The 20,814-nt window shown below is 44.2% G+C and overlaps 2 protein-coding genes and 2 non-coding genes across 4 annotated transcripts; 3 read left to right on the top strand and 1 right to left on the bottom strand.

The window, feature by feature from the left end:
* The first annotated feature begins 6,048 nt into the window (after window positions 1-6,048).
* LOC124678430 (chitinase 1-like) lies at window positions 6,049-7,072 on the top strand. The gene has a single exon (XM_047214323.1). It carries the CDS (start codon window positions 6,074-6,076, stop codon window positions 6,926-6,928), a length of 855 nt encoding a protein of 284 aa, XP_047070279.1. The 5' UTR covers window positions 6,049-6,073; the 3' UTR covers window positions 6,929-7,072.
* Window positions 7,073-7,819: 747 nt separating this feature from the next.
* Window positions 7,820-7,893, top strand: TRNAE-UUC. The gene has a single exon. It is a non-coding gene; the product is annotated as a tRNA-Glu (tRNA).
* Window positions 7,894-7,969: 76 nt separating this feature from the next.
* Window positions 7,970-8,043, top strand: TRNAE-UUC. The gene has a single exon. It is a non-coding gene; the product is annotated as a tRNA-Glu (tRNA).
* A 2,408-nt stretch (window positions 8,044-10,451) lies between these two features.
* LOC124673300 (phospholipase A-2-activating protein) lies at window positions 10,452-20,331 on the bottom strand. The gene is made up of 22 exons (XM_047209411.1): window positions 20,224-20,331; window positions 19,071-19,405; window positions 18,459-18,562; window positions 17,875-17,943; window positions 17,565-17,625; window positions 17,101-17,240; window positions 16,097-16,286; window positions 15,805-15,866; window positions 15,306-15,394; window positions 14,796-14,868; window positions 14,663-14,722; window positions 14,288-14,434; window positions 14,149-14,187; window positions 13,967-14,004; window positions 13,703-13,789; window positions 12,695-12,860; window positions 11,981-12,058; window positions 11,741-11,877; window positions 11,412-11,488; window positions 11,241-11,310; window positions 11,093-11,158; window positions 10,452-10,875 (listed from the first exon to the last, which is right to left on the bottom strand). The coding sequence occupies exons 1-22, from the start codon at window positions 20,269-20,271 to the stop codon at window positions 10,747-10,749; spliced, it is 2,265 nt and encodes a 754-aa protein (XP_047065367.1). The 5' UTR covers window positions 20,272-20,331; the 3' UTR covers window positions 10,452-10,746.
* Between the last annotated feature and the right edge of the window lie 483 nt (window positions 20,332-20,814).

Here is a 20,814-nt window from a genome sequence, read left to right as displayed (position 1 = left end):
CTGTTCATATCGTTGCTTCCAGCTGTGGTTGTTTTAGATGTACTTGTAGATTGCCGTTTCCGTGGCTAACGGAATGTTGCATTACTAGCAAATATCTCCTCAGTGCACTTTATTGGAGAACGGGGTTTTTTTGGTGGACCTGACCAACACATAATATCCTCATCATCATCTGTTGATGTTGTGGTATCCCGCTTCCTCTTGCTGTTATCCATGTCATCTTGTTCTTGGATCTTCTGATTGAAATTCCTTTCAATGGCGGCAGCATTTGCTTTTCTCTTGGGATTGCGGAACACTGGCTGGATAAATGAAACTGGCTCATCACAGCATATGGGAGTCATTGGAGGCTTTTTAGGGCCTGACCAGCTGATTATCTCGTCGTCACTGCCTGTTCCTGATTCTTTGCCCGGCAGTAGCAGAACCTGGTAAGTTTTTTAACATGTGAACTTCTTGAACATTGGGACTAGAACTTTTATACATAAAACTTTGTCTGATGTCTTCAAAAAACTAAAACAAGTAAAGTTAACCGCCAAACAATGTAATATGAACTTCCTGCATACATGCTAACCTGCATACTTATTTTTTCATTTTGCTGTTTTAATTTATTTATAACTGAAGTGAACTCCATGAAACTGTTTTTAAGAACTTCCCAGTAAAAGACATAAGTTTTCTTCTTTTCCTACAATAGACTCTGCATGTGAACTTCCAGTCTCAATTCACACGAGCCTGCTCTTATGTTCTACTCTAAACAAAATCCAGTGGAGGTGAACTTCCAATATTTTTTTCACATAGAACCTGCCAGTGTCTCTTTTTTGTTTTACATTGTTGGACGGAAAAGCATTAAAATAGTCATGTGAACTTCCAACACTAAATTCATATGAACTTTTTTTCACGATGATCTGAAGTGCTCCTTTTTTCGTGCAGTGATGGACGCAAAAAGCAGTAAATGAATTATGTGAACTTCCTGGTTTTTTTTGGTACCTGATCCTCTGCTGGCCTCTTGAAGGAGCTTGGCTGGTTTGAATTTGAAGGATGCTCTGCCGATCTGCGTCGAATTGGAGCCATTACTGCTTGTAAGGAGGCTGGATCTCGCCGTTCTCCGCCGCTGGGTCCTTTGCGTCAGCTACCGCCGCCGTTCGCGTCCGTCGCGGGCTCCCTCGTGTCGGCTCCCGCCGCCGCTCGCTCGCTCGCGCCGACCAGGTAGGAGGCTTCGATCGTCTTCGTGTCCGTCGCGGGCTCCCTCGCGTCGGCTACCGCCGCCGCTCGCTCGCCCGCGCCGACGAGGTAGGAGGCTTTGATCGTCTTCGTGTCCGTCGCGAGCTCCCTCGCGTCGGCTACCGCCGCTCACTCGCCCGCGCCGACGAGGTAGGAGGCTTTGATCGTGGAGCTGGTTGATCTCCGCTCGAGGCGGGGCGCGAGTGTTTTTACGAGGGGACGTGGGGAGTTCGCTTCCTACACGAACCGGTATCGGTCGGGGGAGGTGGGGAGTTCGGTTAGGACAGGGGGGAGAAACCGAGTTGGATTAGGTGGGGTTCTAGAATAGCTATTCTAGAACCACTCTTAAGGGGAGTTCGAGAATAGTTGGGCTCTATATATATATATATATATATATATATATATATATGTATATATATATATGTATATATGGTCCCGAAGAGTTCTCTGGAGTAGAGCGCCGCAGAAGACAAACACGAAAATAGAGGCTGCAGCAGCGAAGATTGGAGGGGGAAACTCCGCCAGGATCAACGTTGCAGGGAGCTCCACCTTCTCCAACGTCTTCATCATCATCACCATGATCAAGGGGGAGTAGTCCACCTCTGGACTACGGGTTTGTGGCAGTAGCTTGATCTATTTCTCTCATGTTCTTCATAGTTCTTAGTGCTATATGAGTTGTCCTACATGATTATGGCCATATTTGTAATACATATGTGGTGGATCCTTATTCTATGATATTGTGTTATGAAATCTGATCATATTATGTGCAAGATGTATTCATAGATGCATATTATGTACCTCGTCCTTAAGTATTTTTTTCTGATCCAATATCTATGCAAGAGCGTATGTGGGGTGATGTGTGTATTAGATGGAGTAGCATGGTTTTAGTGATTGGATAGTGACAACAAATTCATGATCTATTATGGTTTTTCCTTTTCTTTTGTTACCTCACTAGGGATAAAGTGAATGCATGTGCTATGTTCGTCACGTGACAAAAGTGATGATCTTGTTTGTTCAAAATAGCATATTTGATATTCAAACATCATGTCAAATTACTTATAGATATGCTCTCTTAATTATTAATACAAGATTGTATGAAATTTTCCCTTTCTTGCGGAGTATAAGAGGGATGTGTTGCATCATCTCTATGTTAGGACGTGATGTCCATATGAATGCTTATCTTACTCATGTTATTTTTCTGCATCTTCATATCTCATTGATGAATTACTACATATCCACTACAACTTAAAAGAGAGAATAGTCAAGTGAACCCATGAACCCTGGTCCACTTTTTATCATAAGAAACAATTTTATATTGCTTTTATCTTTTTTCCATTTGTTGCACTATTTTAATCCGAAAATACAAAAATATTTACTTTTATTATTTGCATCCAAAACACCCAAAACAATCAATTTTTTTATTTTTTTACTTAGTTACTTTATTTTATCTAGTTTACTTATTTTATTACTACTTGTGTTTTATTTACTTACGCGAAACATTGTGCTTGACAACCACACGGTGGAGTTGAGAACACAAGGCTTTTATTTTACTTTGCAGGATTGCTAGAAGAAGAGATGGAGAGAATATTGTTTTCTCAGTTTTCCGGGAGTTCGATATATATAAACCCTTAAGTAACCCTTGTGGGAAAAATAATTTGTTGACACAACACTCTGCACTTGGAGTTCCAACGTCATCAGTGAGGCGTAATTCGAATCATGCCGCGGAGGTCTTCACTGAGTTAAGGTACTGCTTATGTAGAAGGGTATCTAATGCACCCGTCAAGATTTTTCATCATGCTGTTGCATCGTATACAACTGGTAGAGCGCCATGGAGACGAATGTCAGACCAATAGAGAGATCTAAGGGCATCTCCAATGGGGCGACCCAAACGGACGTGTTTGGGCGTCCAATTTTATCCGGATGGGTCACCCCGCGGACACGCGGATAGCCGAAACGTCCGTCCCCCGTTTTCATTTCCCAACGCTGCACACGACCCATTCTACAACTCTTGCAGTACTAGTGCGTAGAAGCTCATCAACGACATGGTCAGGGGAGACGCGAGCGGTGTCCATGCACAGGCGCCGCCGCCGTCAAGGTGCAGCGTGCGGCCGGCGTCCAGGCGATGCGCGGCCGCCGTCGAGGTACGGCGCGCTGGCGCAGTGACGAGGTGCGGCGCGCGGACACTGCCAGGTAGAGCTGCAGCGACGCGGGCGAAGGGGCAGCAGCGCGGGGCGGCCAGCGCAGCGAGCGGCCCTGGCGCTGGCAGAGCTGCAGCGCGGGCGGCTCCACGGCCACGGGCGCGCGAGCGGGGCAGGGCGTCGAGGGCGCGGGCGTGCGGGGCAGGCCTGGCGCTGGCGGAGCTGCAGCGCGGGCGAGCGGGTCAAGGCGTCGAGCGCGCGGCTCCACGGCGACGGGCGGCGGCGGGGCAGGCCTGGCGGAGCTGCAGCGCGGGCGAGCGGGGCAAGGCGTCGAGCGCGCGACTCCACGGCGACGGGCGGCGGGGGGGCAGCGGGGCCGAGCTCCACGCCAGGCGAGCAGCGCGGCGAGGTGGGCGGCGGCGGGGGCAGCGGGGCCGAGCTCCGCGGCGGCAGGGCCCTACCCCACTCGGCGGTAGGGGCCGTGACTCGCGGCGGCCCGTGCGCGCGGCGGCGAGGCTCCCGCGGCGGCGGCGTGGCTCGCGACGCGCCCGGCCGTGCGAGTGCCGGCGCATCCGGCGCCCGCGGCGGCCGTGACTCGCGGCGGCCCGTCCTCGCGCGGCCCGTGCGCGGCGGCCCTGCTCGGCGGCGGCGTGGAGGCGCTCGCGCGGCCAGCGGCGGCATGGAGGTGCTCACGCGGCGTGGAGCTGCACGCGCGGCGGCGAGGCTCGCGGCGGCACATGCTGGAGGCGCCCGGCGTGGAGGTGCTCGTGGCGGTCCCTGCTCGCGGCGGCGGCGTGGAGGCGCCCGGCGGCTCGTGCTCACGGCGGTGGGGCGTGGGCGTCCTTGCCTCGCCGGAGGCCGACGCCGGGATGCCATGCCGGAGGAGAGAGATGGGTAGGTGGGAGGAGGAGACACTGCCAAGTGGGGTTGGGGGCGGACACAGCGGACTAGGACGGACGCGCGGACACGTCCGTCACCCCGCAAATCGCTCCCAAATTTTGGCCGGCTTTGGGTCGTGACGGACCGCGCGGGCTGTCCGTTTTGCATTTGGGTCCGCGCGTTGGGTCATGTTTTTACCCAAACGGACACGCGGGCTGTCCGTTTTGCGTTTTGCGTCCCCGGGTTGAAGATGCCCTAAAGGGTTTATCTTTACGTCTCAGACGTAGCATCTAGATTTAGACCTGCAGCAGATGCGATCTAGGCAATTGAGGAGATAAGAAATCCACACCCGATGTTACATAGGGTAAAATGTTTGTCTTGTAAATACGCTCAAATAGGTTTTGAAAGATTCATGTTATTAGGTGTGTGGCCAGCGTTTTCGATGGGAGTAGCCCTAAGTCTATGGGAGAGTGCTTGCATTCGTTCATAGACTTAAATTGTAGCACTCGAATAAAACTTCAACTCTAATTTCATATGTGTATGCTTCATCTACTTCTGTTTAGTAATACGTATTCTCGTGGGTGCACCTCATTTTTGTCGACTCTGACATCGGGAATGACATAACAAAAGATGTCCCAGTACTACTCCGTCCAACTTCATAGGACATAACAGTGGTGACCCTTGTCAGAATGGTAACCATCACACACAACCATCAAGCTGACGTGAACGTTTCGAAGAGCGCGAAAAACAGAATATGCCTCACAATAACTTCTCAATTTTTGCAAGGGTAAAATCAATGCTTTCATGATTTATTTCCATACTAACACGTGTTTCCTAAGATGAAAATCCGAAGGTGATTTTCATCCTTAGTGGTGTTTATAAAAAGGGGAAAGTTCCAGTCCAGCTGAAGCAGACGTCCGCCAAACCATTACTGCCACATCGATGTAGCAAGGACCACCGCTCCGTCTAGGGCCACCATCCTGGCGTACGTGGGTCGACCAGCCGGTTGAAGGCGCCCCAGCCGCGTTGACCTTCCGCCGATGCCACCAGAGAGGAGGAGCACGCATGTCACCTTCGGTAGCAGGGCCCCCCGCCGCAGTGAGGCCCGATGGCAGCGGTGCCGAGGTGGGGGAGAAGCTGCCGGCGGCACAAGGGACGACCCCGGTGTCGCCTGGGTGCAACACGGGGGGTAAGGTTTGGTTTTCCAAGAGGCCATTGATTTTCATGTTGTTGTTGCTTTGAGATTACGCCCCTCTGATTCTGCAACGTAACTTACTTTATATCAAGTTATATTTTTTGAAACTTGCCTGCGGATGTTTTTTTATACATGTCACAAATACGTACATTTAAGATCCATATTTCGTACACACGTTTACCTTTGTACAAATATATTTAAAAAATAAAGGCTAAAAATACGAATTGAAAAATGCATTGACTTTTTTCACGGCCTCACAACCTCACATCGGTGGCTTACCATTAGCTGCCATATTGAATTCAGTTGCCCTCCAGTCTACCGAATTTCTACTATTCACTTCGCAATCGAAACTCGTATCCGCATGGCTGTCTTCCGGCTCGTTTATGTGGTGACGCTGATGGTGACGAGTAGTCGTCTCCTCGGCAGTTCGGTACATCGACTTGGCGCGAAGAATTGTCAAAACAACGACACTGCTGACCAGGACAAGCCTAGAAATTCTAGCAGCTACCCATTGTTGACTTGTTCCAAACGTCCATGTACGGAGTATGCAGTATGCGTAGCCGCTATAAATTTGGACCAAATCGAGCATGGATGACATTCGATCAAGTGAGCGAGCTAGCCTCAGTTGGACTCAGATTGTGAGCTAGCCATGACGAACGGATACGTGTTCCGCGAGTACATCGGCGCGCAGTTCACCGGCGTCCAGTTCTCGGACGTGCCCGTCAACGCCGGCGTCAGCTTCCACTTCATCCTCGCCTTCGCCATCGACTACCTGGCGAGCCAGTCGTCCCCGCCCGCACCGACCAACGGCGTCTTCAGCCCGTTCTGGGACACGGACAACCTCTCCGCCGCCGCCATGTCCGCCACGAAGGCGGCCCACCCGAACCTGAGCATCATGGTCGCCCTCGGCGGCGACACGGTGCAGAACACCGGCGTCAACGCCACCTTCGCGCCGTCCTCCGTCGACTCCTGGGTGGCCAACGCCGTCACCTCCCTCTCGGTCATGATCAACCAGTACGGGCTCGACGGCGTGGACGTCGACTACGAGCACTTCGGCGCCGACGTCGACACCTTCGTCGAGTGCATCGGCCGCCTGCTCACGCAGCTCAAGGCGAGCTTCCCCAACATCGCCACCTCCATCGCGCCATTCGAAAGACCCGAAATCCAGGAGTACTACCAGGCGCTGTGGAGCAAGTACTCCAACGTCATCGACTACGTCAACTTCCAGTTCTACGGCTACGGCGCCAACACTAACGTCGACTACTACGTCAAGTTCTACAACGACCAACAGGCCAACTACCCCGGCGCAAAGGTCCTGGCCAGCTTCAAGACCGGCGACGTCACCGGGCTGCTCTCGCCGGAGCAAGGCATCAGCGCAGCCATGGAGCTGCAGCGGCAGGACAAGCTGCCGGGACTCTTCATCTTTTCCGCCGACAGCTCCAAGCTCGAAAGCTACGGGTTTGAATATGAGACCAGGGCGCAGGTGATCATCGCAAACCATTGACGGATGGGCATTTCACACTCTATATGCACCTGGATACAGCATATAGTAGTCATGTGTCCGGTTATGTCCGGGGAATAAATTTTCGTGCAGCGGACCAGCGGTGTACGTACGTACTCAAGTTTGAACAAGCGGCACCTCATTTTCTAGTTTGCACTGAATTCCACTGAAGGGCTTAATGGCAATTGGCAACTGAGAGGCATTAAAATAACCCGCTATTTCTTCACTAATAACGTGATATATTATCTCCGTTTCAATGAATAAGACGCACACGTATCTATGGTATCTATGTCCGTGTCGTCGCAAGGCAGCTGCATGCCTAGCCACGGCATATCTGGTTCAATCCAAGCATACCAAGGCCATCGAAGAATCATAGAGCTCTGCCGAACTTCTCGATGCTGAAAACGCCTAGGCTGCCAAGCTCCTTTGCCCGGCATATGGTGGCCCAATTTACCAAGGCGTGCGTACATGCTCCCGGCACCACCCCCGGCTTCATCCAAATGAACCTACTTTTGATATTCTTTATTTTTTTAATGATCCACTTAGGAAGCTTGAACACAGCAAGGTGGTAGATGAACCAAATCCAACTTCCTTTATATTGAGGACAATGGCTGTCACATAGAGATGTAGTGAACAATTGAAGGCCCTTCTTTAATTTGGTAAGGAAGAAACGAAGTCCTAGTGTCAACGTTTTGTTCTTGACAGTGTATGCACATGCTAGTGATATGGGACTGTTTGGAGCGCGTGAATTTATGACATACAGTTAAAAAATTCTATAAAAGTCACCAATAAATGAGTTGCATGCTACGATACATATGAGACACCACGATGCAAATTTGTACAGCAACAGATGGGCATGCAATATATTAAATGATCTCACAAAACATACAACAATCCATCGTCGTCCAGCCCGGTTAGGATACCTGGCTTTCACCCAGGCGACCCGGGTTCAAATCCCGGCGATGGAGACTTTTTTTGTTTTTGTACAGCACCATATGGAACAGAAATGAAATATATACTATTAGCTCAAAGAAGCATCACAAATCCATCGTCGTCCAGCCCGGTTAGGATACCTGGCTTTCACCCAGGCGACCCGGGTTCAAATCCCGGCGATGGAGCATTTTTTATTTTTTATCCTCTACTTCTACTTCCTCCTTATCATTTTTATTGCTCTCTAAGGCGGCCTTGTTCGGTTAATCCGCCCTCGGGTGAAATTTGACTTAGGCCCTTTCTTTTGGATTTTTAAAGTGGCTTATAGGTTTCTCGCCACATAAGCTCAAAAGAAATGTGTGCTTATGTCTAGAGAAGTCGTTTGGAGACCAGCTTCCGGAGCTTCTCAATAGTAACCCGAATGGGTACCCAAAAAATGCCCCTATCTTTTGTCCATATAACGGAAGAAGTGTCAACATGGGACCGAATAGTTTCCTGTCATTTCGCTTCTGTTTGACCCAGTCATACAACCACATGCCACACTTCCTATGTCTACCGGCCATGCCATGCGTAATCGCTGCCCCGAGAGTTATAAAATAGCATCTCTCTGTGTTTTTGAACATTTTTTATTTTTTATCCTCTACTTCTACTTCCTCCTTATCATTTTTATTGCTCTCTAAGGCGTCCTTGTTCGGTTAATCCACCCTCAGGTGAAATTTGACTTAGGCCCTTTCTTTTGGATTTTTAAAGTGGCTTATAGGTTTCTCGCCACATAAGCTCAAAAGAAGTGTGTGCTTATGTCTAGAGAAGTCGGTTGGAGACCAGCTTCCGGAGCTTCTCAATAGTAACCCGAAGGGTACCCAAAAAATGCCCCTATCTTTTGTCCATATAACGGAAGAAGTGTCACCATGGGACCGAATAGTTTCCTGTCATTTCGCTTCTGTTTGACCCAGTCATACAACCACATGCCACACTTCCTATGTCTACCGGCCATGCCATGCGTAGTCGCCGCCCCGAGAGTTATAAAATAGCATCTCTCTGTGTTTTTGAATGGATAGGAAGAGGGCTTTGTGTTAGACTATCAACCATATTCTCACCAAGGCCACCGAGCAAGGTCGATTACACATCCCCTCCGTGGAAGAGCGGCGATGGAACGCACCTCCTTATATGTATCTTTGTGGCACCGATAAGAGAGGACATTTCTTGCCTTGCTTTCCATCCTTTGTAGCTTTGGATACCTCACCGGTTTGACCCAACCACTAAAAAAGCCTTTTGGCTCTCATATAATGTTGTGACATAGACCTTGACGACGTTTTTCAACCATCATCAGCCATGAGAACCACCTTTTAATGCGCTATTCGGGTCTCCCTTTGAGTGTCACTAGATTTAAAAGAGCGGATCTCCAACACTTGGAGGATAAAATTGCCGGCAAGTTTGTCTCCGGCACATGGAAAAAGTAAACATGGTCTGGAGAATGGTGTTGGTTCGCGTTGTCCTCACATTGCATGCCATTGATCCTATCACATCCATTGACCTGCTCAAGGAAGTCATACAAAAGATCATCACCCTCTTCGTGCATATTTATGGGTGGGTTGCGATAAAGTTACCGAAGGCAAGTGCAAGGTAAATTGGGAAAAGGTGTTTTGCCCCCACAAAGTTTGGCAGCCTCGGTATTTTGCATCTTGAGAAGTTTGCCGCTGCCCTAATGCTAAGAAGGCTTTGGAATGGACCGATGAAACAAGTATTGGGCTTGGCAACCCATGTAACAAGGAAGAAATGAAGTTTTTTGCGGCCACCACTTTTGTCACACTCAAAAATGGAGAAAAGGCAAAATTTTGGACATCCCCTTCTTTTCCCAAGAGACTTGGCTCCCACTAAGCTTTTCAAATGATCTAAGCGGAAGAATTGCACCTTCAAAAAGGTTCTTAATACCAACTATTCGGTAAATCAAATAAATATCTCATAAGACTTTGGCTTGGGCCACATAAAAGAGTTTGTCAAGCTTTGCAGGTTGCTTTTTGATGTTCATCTTGCTCATAATGTTCCCGACACAATTCACTGGAAGTTCACAAATGATGGAAAATATTCTACCTCCACAGCATAAAATATGCAATTTAAGTCTACCACTCTCAATGCCGTGGGGCTCCCCTAAAATGCAAGTTTTTTGATTGGTTGGTCACACAAAATAGGATCTGGACAGCCATAGACTTCAAAGTAGGAACTGGACAGCCATAGACTTCAATGTAGCAGGTGGGAAAATTGTGAAAATTGCGCCCCATGCAATCAAGTCTAAGAATAATCGGCGGCACACCTTTCGTACAAGTGTACTTTACCACACAGATTTGGAAAGAAAAACTCTCCTAGTGGGTATCCATGATAGGCCTCTGGGCTCTGGAGTGTTTGCCAAACCATCCGTTGATGATTGGTTGACAAACATTAACATCGGAAGCATTTACTCCCTCCATCTCATTGAAGTTGTCTTATAGTTATAAAATTCAGATGTATCTAGACACTCATCTAAATTTGGGCAAATCTAAGACAAGTTTCATGGGATGGAGGGAGTATATCCAATGTAACCATGTAAGGCGCATAAACAGACTTCATAATCGGACGTACACAGATGGATAAATAGTTTGTTTTATCGGGGCAAGGATTGTAACGTCCCAGCGCCCGTCCATAACACGCTACCATCCTGATTACAAGGTGCAAACTTTCCTGCAAACCAGCAAATGCTATGGTAGTGAGCTCCTGACAATGGAGCGCCAGTGGGCTGCTACTGAACTGCCTCGCTACATGGTGACTCGTTAGAAGGCAGCACCTCCCAGAACAAAGGCCTCCCGTGAGGGAGGGCCTGTTCCTTTTTCTTTTTCAAATATTTACGGCACCCAATCTCATTTTGTTAGAAGCTCGATATCAGCTCCAACTTCAGCGATCTTCGAGTCCATGGAATCCTTTGCACTGCTTGCGACGCTCTTCACGTCGAGGTCGAGTGCGATGGACTTTACAAGGCCATTTAACATCTAATGGTTAGACAGGTTAAGGGAAGCACATCCAAAAAGTTTAGAAGCAACAAGGCAATGCAAGCGATTCAGAAGTACTCCCTCCGGTCTCTTTTAATTGACTCGGATTTAGTACAACTTTGTACTAAATTCGAGTCAATTAAAAAGGACCGGAGGGAGTATGTTATAAGAAACGTTCATTATGGTATGTCACGTGATGGAATGTTGAAAAGGATACAAGAGAGCCGATTGCAACGAGGGCTCTGTATTTTGAATCAGCATCTTGGGCATCATCTTCAGCAATCTGTGGATCCAGATAAGAAATGTCAACATGGTTGACCGCGAGGACAGGAATAGCTACAGTGGTCAGAAGGATAGGAACTCACTTCGAGAGCTGCAGAAAGAATTTGTGCCTGACTCTGTTCATCCTTTGATTCAATTGAAAGAACAGAATAGCTGCAAAAGAAATTATATATTAATGAACAAAGAAGCAAATGAGATCAATGCAGGGACATCAGCATCGCCAGATGCACATGCTAAGCACGTTCAAGGCTTACTTGAGTAGAAGTGTGGTGTATGCCAAGTGAGCGCTCTTGCTAAAAGATTGCTTGCAGCTCGAGACAGAATCAATAATCTGAATTTAGCAAACAAATGTCAGTTTTCCACAATAACTTGATAGCATGTACTTCGTAAATTCACTAAATATTTTCTTCCACACCTAATTTTGTCGTATGAACCAATCAAGCAATAAAACAGGCCCATAAATTGATCTATACGTGTTGTAGAAATATTGATAAATCAAAATTATCAAAACCAACAGCTACTTCCACTAAATATAAACAACCTTTAACCAAAAAATGAAATGCATGTAGTTTGAGAGCTTTACCTCCGCACAATGGTTTCTCAACCATTCATGTAAGCATGAGTTGTCAAATAAATTAGTAATTGCTCTGAGGAGTGTAAGCACATTGGGTTGGTGCACAGGTTGTGCTACAGCCTTACTGAAAGTGTCCACAAGTACATCTGATAGGTAACGTGAGGAAAAAATCTAAGTCAGTACGAATAAACAACCTAAGGTTGCCTATTTTGATAAGATTAAAAAATTAACAGACAGCAAAAAGCTCACCATTTCCACTTTCGATGGTCTTGAGAAGTAAAGTAGCGCCGTCAGGATGCAACACAAACATCCTTAGAAAATCAATAACTGTAAGGTAGAGATGGACGATTATTTCAGATGAACAGAAAACCATCTCCATCAAGGAGAACAGAATGCTGTCTTAGAATATTCAAACATAATACACTAACTGTTAAACCCAAGCAACTGCCCACTATATCAGAAAAAAAAATTACTCTGTGAAGCATCTGTAAGAGGATATAAGACATGGATAAAATAGTTCCAGAAGAGAAAACGAGCTTGAACATTCTTATTGTCAGTCGCCTTCTGTTATAAGGTTGGGAAATCAAAATAGACAGTTTAGCACCTTGGTTGTTTGAATTTTATCTGATTCCTTTGACTAAGAGTGCGGGCTTTATGAAAAGAAGTTGTCCTCATCAGTGACTCTAACAATGAATTTGCATTTTTCTAACACTGATAAACTGCCCTTTTCGCTAAATAATTGAAATCCATTCAAACTAGTTACATTGTACTAACAAACAATAATTTACTTCAAATCATGACAGGTCCAGAGAACGAATAAGAGTTCCCAGTAAATTCATAATGTTTCTCTTCTTGTTTCAACTAACATGGGAATTTAAGAGTCTACTCTAGTAATAACCAGGTGACAGCTATTGCTAACAGTGTTAATGCAGCCCCCTGAGTTTTTTTGGAGAAGGGATGTACCTGGAAACATCATGTGTGAAGGCCAAGACTTCAATATTTTCATCATCAAGGCCATGTCAGCATCTGCAAGCTTGCTTGTGTGATAAAATGATGTATTTTTCAATACTTTCACTATAGCAGCTAATCTTGAAAAATCAGCATCGGACAAGGATAAATGTTTTTGTTCCTGAATAGACAAGTAAGACATTGTAAGGGTTCATATGGACAGGGTGCATCCATGAAATGTAATGATATAGAAATCAAATCCAACGAACTTATTTGCACATGATTGCGATTCTAAATATCCCTTGTGGAGATACCAGATTGAACTAAGCTGTCGTAAAGTTCATTCAGATGATCCAGAGTTTTAGCTTTTTGTGCTAGATGAACCATACTAATGGGATGGCAATATATTTGATTATCGTAGAAAGATTATTCCAACCCATCTCAAGTGTAGTACTCCGTACTATAGTAGTATACAAGGTGCCAAAAACACAAGAAAATCACAGTTTACCTAGCAAGGTCAAGTTTTCCTTACCAAAAGAACACAAGAAATTCACAGTTTACCTAGCAAGGTCAAATTATCCTACCCATACTTCATCAAACATATACCGCACTAGCCTTCTATCCTAGTACACACCAATGCTTTATCCTGAACATGTTGTAATAAACCACTAACTCGTGGACATAGATCCATCGACCACATGTCTGTGTACTTGGAATAGCTGGAACAAACCTTGCCCAACTATGCTGGTGGACCTAAAGCATCATAATAGTTTTACATTAAACCATGCTCAAATCTAGTGGTGTGCCTTTTCCACACTACTCTTCACTAAAAAGGTTATATGGGAGCTAATGGACTTAAAGCACCGTAATAAGAAACAAATGGGCCAACGAGTGACAAGACATGGGAGCTAATGGACTTAAAGCACCGTAATAGTTTTAAGCTAAACATTTGAAGATGCAAAGAAATTTGCAAGGTTCTGAAAGAAGTAAAAAAATCCACCAACAAATAAACTAAGAAATTACCGAGTCGGATGCAAGTGTTGCATTGAATTCTGTAATTTTCTTTAGTATTCCCTCAAACTGAGCCGTCTCAAATAATAGCATTCCAGTCTGCAAAGAAAGAGAAATTATTTTTTAAGATACTGCAATAGATCTGATGACAGATTGTTTCTAGTAAGCAGTCATAAACCAACAATCAATCTCTCTGCGTCTGCAATATTTTGTGTGTAAGTGCATGTGAGCACAAGAACATGATGGTAGTTAAGTTAAAAAAACGCCAAGTGGTACCTTTGGTATGTGCTTGAAAGTTTGTTTTGGGACACTACCTGCAAATATGTATAGAACATTATGGCATGACATGGAAGAAACGAAACAAAAAAGGTGAAAGAGATATTTACATGTTATGTAAGTATAGTAAAAAGGAAAAGGAGAAAAGGTAACAAATCGAATATATGTGCAAGAATGCATACCGTTCGATGAAGACGGTTGTCCAGGTACATATGCATTACCTGATACATAATAAAGTCAGTGTCAACAGCACCACCGAAACAGGCCAATCTGATAATATTTTAGACGATTGCCAAAACATATACAAAGGAACACGCTTACCCCCAGTATAAGGATCGCGGAAAGATGGATCTGGAACAAAATTATTCTGCCCAGAATTCTGCAGTATGAATTCTACAACTTGTTGGCGATATGTCAAAGGAAGATTTTCTTTCAGGAGCCATTTTTCAGCAACTGCATACGGATCATCTGCACAAGCATTCATAAGCAACACTGTAAAAGATAGTTAAATTGGCAAAGAGGCAGACTCTCAATCCTCAAACTGCGTGCACATGGAAGCTGAGCAAAAACTTACTACTGGGCAGCCATTTAAATGATGAAATTCTATGGATAGCCATGTGGATCACCATACTAAGTTTACTCTGGTAAAAATAACAGAGAAGTGTTTTAAAGTACCAAGATAAATGTGTGATATACCTGATCGATTATACGGTAGTTTCCGTACAGGCTCTCCATCTCCAATGTCAACATTAAAAACTGCACAATATCAAAAGGCTATAAGCAAGCAGAAAATATTACGCTAAAACACATCAAAGAGAAAATAACTTACCAAAGTCATAGTGGGCACCATCATGAACCTGACCAGGTGCAGCATCCCCAGGTCCATCCACCACTTCACCAATCTAGCAATTTAGTTGACAAAAGAAGTCGCAGATGAACTCAAAGTAAACAATTATACAAAAAAGCAATAATGCACTTCACCAACCTAGATATTTAGTTGACAAAAGAACATCACAGATGAACTCAAAGTAAACAACTATAAAAATAAAAGTAATAATGCCACTGCCAGGTCAAGTATGGTAAACAAGGTTCCATTTGTACTGTCACCAACCCTATACTATTCGAGGATTTTATGTATTAATTTGGACCATTACTGTTACAGGCATGGAGTATTTCGTCATGGATACATCAAATTGCGCAACTTGAATTTAAGTTAAATAACTCGATCAATATTCAAGCAGCAAAAGGACATAAACCGCATCCTCACTTGCATGTAACTGGGATAGCAACTTAATATAATATAATATAATGGTAGGGTCTAATGCACAAAGGTACTTACCTTGTCCCAGTTTAGCTCTTTTGAATTCCATGAGTAGGCAACACCATTATCCCCTTCTCTAACAATTAGTGTCTGGCCATCGGAATTTCCTGTTTGGGCCAAAAAATAGTTACAGACCAAAAATAACATGTACCGCAATGCATTGGGCAACACCAGATATTTGCTGTTATTTTATATAAACCCCAAGTCCGCAACACAAAAGAATTTAAAGTGAATTTGTCTTTTTATTTTTTACATGGTTATTCCCTTAACTTCTTTCTAATGCGCTTAACTATGGCGAAGAAAGGTTTACTGGAAAGAATGAATATTTTAGATATTGATATTATTTCGATGTGCAACACTACATCAACAATCCAATTTTAATTTAAGCTCCATAATATGATGACATTTTTGTTTTATGAAGGTAGGCTGAAGAATTTACTATAAATAGTTGTGTCGTAGCAATATCAACACAATGCTCGTCTAATGTATCAGAAAAATGAAAAATGAGATATATGACCTGGAACTTGTAGTGCCTCAACTCCTGGTAGATCTGTCAACTTCAGTCCACCAACAGTCTTTCTATAGAAGAAAAACAGAAGGCAAAAAGATCAGTTGATTATATTAGAACTACTAAATGTATGAATAACCAGACCATTCATAAAAAGGGTTGCTTTTAGATACGAAAATAGGTCTTAGCTAAACAGTAAAAGTAGGTCTTATATACCACAACAAAAATGGTACTTGAAGCAGAAGATGGCAAAACCTCAATAGAAATATGAAAAAAAAATCAAGAAGCAGTAGGAACCAACCTGCTAAGAGTGTACTGAGAAATAATATCTGTATAAGCTGCAAGTTCCTCATCACTGCAGAACCTATTGTTGTCGGTTGTCCATATCCTCACAATTCCATCAGAGCATGCAGTTACAACATCTCCATTATCCAAGAACTTAGCATCCCATATGCAACCTGGGTGTTCCATGCTTTGAACACAGATTCCATCTGCATTATATTACTTGACAGTCATATAACCATGTACATGAACTAAAAATCTGCATTCTGGTACGTACTAACAACCAAACCTAAAAACTTCAGTTAGTTGACCTCCAATATAATTTCCTTTTCTACAGTAGCACATATTATGAATCCGAAGAAGTATAGTATTATCCTAAAGAACAAGACAAATAAATGGCGAATCTAGCTGCACCCAAGACACTCAACTCAGATCACCATCCCTAGAACAAGAACAGATTCATAGATGCAGGTGTGGAATAAGACGCCAGTGCACATGTCAGGTTTCTTTATGTTCAGTATGGAAGCAAAAGTAGACTGCAACATCGAACGATATACATCCCAAGTAAAACCCTAAACCCTACATCTCAAAGAAAGCCATTGGAGCAGATGCTCATGGACTAGCCAAAGGATAAACCAGGAATGCAGATGCTAAACAGCAACCAGCACGTATCTCTCTACCTTTTGTCATTTTTGCCCTTATAGTAAATGCAACTACCCTTCCATTATGCTACTAACCAATATATTTGAGGTCAACGTAGGTACGATCTTTTGCCTATAACAGAATCCCAGCTTAAGAGGAAGTACAATCACAGACTCGGACTATTTCTGTTTGGAACAAAAATTGGACTAAGGCATAGGAAGGTAGACAAACCAGTTGAGTAATGGATAGTACCCCAGATGGAACAGTCATCAGGGTTTAAAGATTTGTTTGGTAAAGGAGACAATTATACACAATCGTATGCAATAAAAAAGTGCCACTGCACTTTAAGAAGAATTCTACAGAGCATACAAAATAAATCACCTTTCCATATCTTAACTGAGCGATCTTCGCTGCCACTGGCAATTAGACCAGATGAATGTGCATCCACAGAATATACAAGAGAAGTATGCCCAAACATCTCCAACAGGGGTTGGCCGGTTAATGCCCATAACTTGACAGTTCTGCAATCAAACAAAATACCATATGTGATCATGTCAACAGAAAGTAATTGCAAACTGGAAGAATACATTTGATGCATATAAACTGAAGAAGATAATGGAAATGATAAAAGGCCAAAGGGATGAGCATTTTTTTCCCCGTCAACCCCATAGCAGCCTTCTGAGTGAAATAGGTTCCATAGTAGTAGCAGCAATATAAAATATTAAACAAACAATTATGACATATTTACCATTTTTGGAAAGCGTAATAATAATTTCTACCATACAGTTTTATCCTTTCGCTCAAAAGCAAGTGGAACTGGTTAGGTGAGTATTTTAAACACTCACCCATCATGTGATGCAGAGAGTATACCCATCCCTGGCATCTGTGCTAAACATCGCACCGTATCTGCAATGGATAACATTATGTGAACAGGTCAAGTATGTGTGGATGAGCACAGAAATTAACACCTAAAAAATTAAATACATAATATAAAACAAAACCGAATCCTAGCTATATGGCTAAACGTCATATAATAAATAAGAGCGAAGTATAAAATATAAGCTCAAGACAGAAGACACCAGCATAACAGATAATCATAGTTGTTCAATGCCAAAGTGGAAAAGCACCGGTACACATTAGGAGTAAGCAAATAACCTGCATGCCCAGAAAAAGTATGTAGACAAGTCCTTCCTTTCCAAAGCTTAACAGTGGAATCACTTGAACCTATACAAAAGGGGATATGTATAAAGCATTAATCACAATTTGATAAATTTAATTTCAGATAGGGGGCTTTAATATGAGAGAACATAAGTATCCTGAAAACTGCGGTAAACATTTGGGATAAGTTTCTCATTGTTGTGCCCCAAGTGAATTGAGTGTTCATATTTAGTACAGGAAATTTTTATCATTTTTATTATCGTTCTCCTTTTTCCTACCCTCTAAGATAAAGTTTGTCAACTAATTATTGTAGCCGAAGTAGAAAAATACAAATGTTTCACAGCACCAACTGAAGCCTAAGTTGCTCAAAAGTCACAATTACTCTCTGAAAACTTCTAGTAATCCATGATTCCATATTTTGCTAAAGCCAATCACATAGGTTCAGTTATGAAAAGACTATAAAACAACTAAAGACAATAAATTACACTAGCATAGTGCAAGGTACCTGTGCACCAATGTAGAAAAATGAGAATAGGAACCTAGTAAAAATGGAAAATGGGTAGACAAAACAGAAACTCTACCTGTAAATAATTCTCCCGAGGGCAGCTTTAGAACAGTCTGTACTGCAACTTTATGAGCTTCCCAAACCTCTACAGCATTGCCATCTCTCCACCTTCTTAAAGTACTGCACATAAAGATGTGTTAGGGTACAACAAAGAAGCCAACAACTATAATAGGGAAACTTAATCATCTATTAGCGCATTAGATCATTAGACTACAAGATCCAGCGTAAAGTCCAATTCAAAAATGTGTATGCCCAAAAATAATTAATACCCACAGGCAGCCTCAACCACAAGTAACATTAGCAACCTTTTCTAACAGGGACTCGGTGTAGAGAGAAACAGAAGTAGGATGTGTGCACTTGTGCAGATGAAAGAAATATAAATTGTCCAAAAAGAAAAGATAGTCAAGTTATCTATATACATATTATTGTTACGTCCATGTTACATTACGACATCTTCCAAACAACTATCCCATGAAAACATTATCTGCACTTGTTATGTGATTCCAGCATATACAACAAAAACAGCATAAGGATGAAATCACCACAAACATGCAATCAAGCAGAAGTATGATGAAGCCGTACAAGCAAGTTGTGCACAGGTATGACGCTGCCCGTACAAAAAACCTACCAATCCATGGATGAAGATATAATGTCACCATTGTCATCTAGAGCAAGACCAGTTACTTGTGAACTGTGCCCCTTCATTGTTTGAACGACTTCTCCTGTACGCAGATCCCATAGCAGCACCAGGGTATCCATGCCACCGGAAACAATCCCTCCTTCAGGAAAGCGATCAGAAGGAGGGACCCAAACCAACGGGCCGACAAAACTCGAATGTCCTACAAGGGTTTTAGAGAGAACATATTCTTGCTTCTTTTCTGGGTGCTGTGTCCAGAATCGCACTGTCTTGTCCCTTGACGAGGTTGCAAAACCCACATCACCACAGATACAGACGCCCCGAACCTATTGAAAAGTAAGGACATGAGACAAGAACCAAGTGTGTAGTAAATATAATAATATGAATGATTTTGATAATAAGGATGAAACTTTGGTTGTTGAATAACTAAGTACTTGCGTAAGCCAAGGCTCGAAAATAAAGATGCGGTCTACATATAACGTTGCCCAAATTTTAACGGTTTGAGCAAAATAATCAGTTAGTAGTACACAGGGATACCTACAAATTGATGAGTGCATACATGTAATTTCTTTATTTCCAAGACTATTAGACATGGGAATGCATAAAGGGGTGAGGTTTCTAATCAAATTTGTATTATGTTTGGTATTTTAGATGCTATAGACGCTGAAGGTTCTAACTGGAACCACAAAACCGTGGCCACGAAAACAGGACATGACATTCTGGATGAACATAGATTCGTGAAATAAGCTTAGCAATTCCAGCATTATGGAAAGTAAGCGATGGTTCCTAGATTTCACCAATCCACTACCAACATCATACCAACATCATAACTAGATTCGCGCGGGCACTTGGAATCTACAACGTGTGGGGAGGCGTCGGGCCGAGGGCGCAAGCAAGCTGGACCCGCGGGAGGGCAACCTAGCCAGCTAGGTCGAATTACGCGAACCAGAGCCGCCCTTGTAACGAAAGCGTCCAACTAGCGGATCGGGACGGCCGCAAACCGAAACGATCCCCGCCGCCAAGGTTCGTCGGGGGCGGCCTGGTGGGATCGAATCGCGTATATACTTGCAGGGGAAGCAAAGCGGAGAGCGGAGGCGACGAGGGACACGAGGCGAGTAGTGCAGGAGGGGGGCGGGGGGCTTACGTCGTCCTCGTGGCCGTGGAGCTGCGCGCTGAGCTGGTAGGCGGCCATGGGCGGCGGCCGCCGGCGAACGGAGGCGAGGGCGGAGAGATTGGCGGAGGAGGGAGACGGCGAGTCGAGACTGACACGATGCCAACTGCCAAGCAAAGTTTCGTTGCTGGGTCGTATCGTATGGCGTCGTGGATTTTATCACGGAGGGCAGGCTAGGCCCGTGGAAAGATGGATGGGCTCTTTTATGGGCTCAGCATCGGAATTCGGTACTTCCACGAGTTCTGCCACCCCTCAAAAAATAACCTGCGCCGCTTGAGGCGTCGAAGAAAAGATAAAAAGGGAGTGACTATACAGCTGTTTTTCAATTCGACTAAGGGCATGTACAGTAGTATACAGTCAGCCATCTGTAGCGTCGAACACGTCAGATTTTTATCTAAGTGGCAGAGAGAGAATAGCGAGGAGGGAGCAGCCCGTCTGTAGAATTACCGATCGTCTAGTGCCGCAAAAATCGTGGCTTAACGATAGCTATTCTCCCGTTGTACGTGAGGTGTCTGTAACTGACCGTTTTTTCCTCTCACGATCGATCTAATCTCCAACCGTTTG

This window comes from Lolium rigidum, chromosome 7 (assembly GCF_022539505.1).
Source record: "Lolium rigidum isolate FL_2022 chromosome 7, APGP_CSIRO_Lrig_0.1, whole genome shotgun sequence".
Taxonomy (NCBI): Eukaryota; Viridiplantae; Streptophyta; class Magnoliopsida; order Poales; family Poaceae; genus Lolium; species Lolium rigidum.
Note: the sequence above shows the minus strand (reverse complement) of the source record. Positions and strands in the feature narration are given on the sequence as shown.